At 28.5% G+C, this 3,131-nt stretch overlaps 1 protein-coding gene across 4 annotated transcripts in view; it reads right to left on the reverse strand.

The window, feature by feature from the left end:
- The window catches only part of LOC117172080 (NADP-dependent malic enzyme-like), a 130,007-nt gene that overhangs the window by 59,380 nt on the left and 67,496 nt on the right, over window positions 1–3,131 (reverse strand). For all 4 annotated transcript variants that reach the window (XM_033359836.1, XM_033359837.1, XM_033359835.1 and 1 more), the window contains exons 7-8: window positions 2,627–2,852; window positions 2,409–2,551 (exon numbers count right to left, since the gene is read on the reverse strand). In XM_033359836.1, the coding sequence (XP_033215727.1) occupies window positions 2,409–2,551; window positions 2,627–2,852 (369 nt within the window). The remainder of the gene's footprint in view (window positions 1–2,408; window positions 2,552–2,626; window positions 2,853–3,131) is intronic.

The following is a 3,131-nucleotide window of genomic DNA, read 5'->3' on the forward strand; positions in this document are numbered from 1 at the left end:
AGAGAAATGTAAGGAATTCAAGAAATTCCATTAATTCAAAAAATGCATATAATTTAAGAAATTCCACGAATTCAAGGAATTAAAAAATTTAAGGATGTCACAAATTCGAAGAATTAAAAATATCAAAGACCTTCACAAATTCGAGGAATTCCAAAGACTTCAGAAGAATTTTGGGAGCTTGAGAGAATTTAAGGAATTCAGATACTTCAAAGAATTTGAATATTTGAAGGAATTCAGATCATTGACAGGAATTTAAGGAATTCAAGAAATTTCAAAAATGCATAAAATTTCAGAAATTTCGCGAATTCACGAAATTTAACAAATTTAAGTATGTCAAAAATTCAACGAATTTCAAAAACTCAAATAATTTTAAAGTATCAAGGAATACAGATAATTCACAGGAATTTAAGGAATTCAAGAAATTCCACAAATTCACAAAATGCATAAAATGAAAGAAATTTCGGGAATTCAAGGAATTTACAAAATTTAAATATGTCAAAAATTTAAATAATTTCAATAATTCAAATAATTTCTAAAATTCAAAGAATTTCAAAAATTCAAATAATTTAAAAGATCAAGGTCCTTCACAAATTCAAGGATTTCCAAGGACTTTAGAAAAATTGAGAGAGTTTGGAAGAATTTAAGGAATTCAGATAATTCACAGGAATTTAAGGAATTCAAGAAATTCTACGAAATCAAAAAATGCATATAATTTAAAAAATTTCCCGGATTCAACCGATTTAAAAAAATTTAAGTGTCACAAATTCAAAGAATTTCAAAAATCCAAACCAATTTTAATATCAAAGACCTTCACAAATTCAAGGAATTCCAACGAATTTAGAAGAATTGAGGAAGTTTGGAAGAATTTAAGAAATTCAGATGCTACAGGGAATTCAGATAATTCAAAGAAATGTAAGGAATTCAAGAAATTCCATAAATTCAAAAAATGCATATAATTAAAGAAATTCCAAGAATTCAAGGAATTTCCAAAACTTAAGAATTGTCACACATTCAAAGAATTAAAAATATCAAAGATCTTCACAAATTCAAGGAATTTCAAAGACTTCAGAAGAATGTATGGAGTTTGGAAGAATTTAAGGAATTCAGATAATTCACAGGAATTCAAGAAATTCCAAGAATTCCAAAAATGTATATAATTAAAGAAATTTCATGAATTCAAGGAATTTCAAAAATTTAAGTATTGCACAAATTCAAATAATTTCAATAAATTTAATAATTCAAATAATTTCGAAAATTCAAAGAATGTCAAAAATTCAAATAATTTAATATATCAAGGTCCTTCACAAATTCAAAAAATTCCAAGGACTTCAGGAGAATTTATGGAGTTTGGAAGAATTTAAGGTATTCAGATAATTCACAGGAATTTAAGGAATTCAAGAAATCCCACGATTTCCAAAAACGCATATAATTAAAGAAATTTCACGAATTTAAGGAATTTCCAAAATTTAAGAATGTCACAAATTCAAAGAATTAAAAATATCAAAGAGCTTCACAAATTCAAGGAATTCCAAGGACTTCAGAAGAATTAAGGGAGTTTGGAAGAATTTAAGGAATTCAGATACTTAAGAGAATTAGAATATTTTAAGGAATTCAGAGGAATTTAAGAAATTCGAGAAAATTCACGAATTCAAAAAATGCATGTAATTTAAGAAATTCCACGAATTTAAGAAATTAAAAAATTCAAAGACCTTCACAAATTCAAGGAATTCAGATTCTTCAGGAAATTTATATATTTTAAGGAATTCAGATAATTCAGAGGAAATTAAGGAATTCAAGAAATTCAAAAAATGCATATAATTGAAGAAATTCCAAAAATTCAAGGAATTTAAAGAATTTAAGAATGTCACACACTCAAAGAATTAAAAAAAAAAATGCAAAGAATTAAATATATTAAAGACCTTTACAAATTTAAGGAATTCCGACGTCAAGAGAATTTATGGAGTTTGGAAGAATTTACGGAATTCATATACTTCAGGGAATTTAAATTTTTTAAGGAATTGACATAACTCAGAGGAATTTAAGGAATTCAAGAAATTTCACGAATTCAAGGCATTCTAAATATTCCATTGACTTGAAAATAGTGCAAGAAATTCATAGGAACACAGGGAGTTAAGAAAAACGTAAAGAATTCACAAGCCTTCAAGAAAATTAAAAAAATTAAAACAAATTCACCCTCAACTAAAAAAAAAATCAAGAGAATTTAAAATAATTATAAATAATATTATAATAACCCAGAGCTTATTAATTAAAACTAAACCTGACTAAATGTGTTTGCTGTTTGCCGCATCTCCATCGAGTATTTAGAAAAGGGTTCTTTAAACAATGCCATTTATTTTTTACTATTATTATTAAATGATTTTTTAAATATCTAATTAACAGGCACATACTTCAGTGTAATCATACGCCTGTTGGGCAGTGCATTCAGCTTTGCTGGTCGGATTGCTCAAGGCGAATATCAAGGGCCTTTCATTCAGTTTCGCCATTTCCTGGAGAACTTCAGGTGTAAAAGCTCCTGCGGCCGCTGACGCTCCTTTTTTTGTTAAAAAAAAAAGATTCGAAATTCATAAAGAAATCACTGATTCTGAAGGGACAAGAGTGGACTTACCAATCAAGACAGTTGGCTTGACTTGCTTCACGACCTCGTATAGGGTTTTTATTGGTTTGTGATCCTTCGCGTACCAAACTTTGTGACCTTCCAGGGTACCTTCTTTCCGGGTCGTTGTCAGGAGGCCATCGATGTCCATCATCCAAATTTTATTACGAGCTTCCGCTTCCGTGAGGCCGTCTGCTTCCAAAGCCTTCACGCAGAGATCGGCTATTCCAATCGCGGCCTAAATTTTATTATTTATTAGATGATTCAACTCATTGAATTTTTAAATAAAGTATCAAGTCAAGATGAATGTTCAATCCAAAAGGACGAATTTTCTATCCTAATAAGAAGAATTTTCAACCAAAAAAAGTTGAATTTTCAATGAAAAAAGAAATAAATAAAAATAAAATTGTCCAATATGTAACTAGAGCTGGATCTTCAACAAAATAATTCAATTCAAACCTACAAAAACAAATTCTTAACAAAAAAGGTGAAATTTCTACCCAGCCCGATGATTTTT

The sequence above is a fragment of the Belonocnema kinseyi genome, chromosome 4 (genome assembly GCF_010883055.1).
Source record: "Belonocnema kinseyi isolate 2016_QV_RU_SX_M_011 chromosome 4, B_treatae_v1, whole genome shotgun sequence".
Lineage (NCBI taxonomy): Eukaryota > Metazoa > Arthropoda > Insecta > Hymenoptera > Cynipidae > Belonocnema > Belonocnema kinseyi.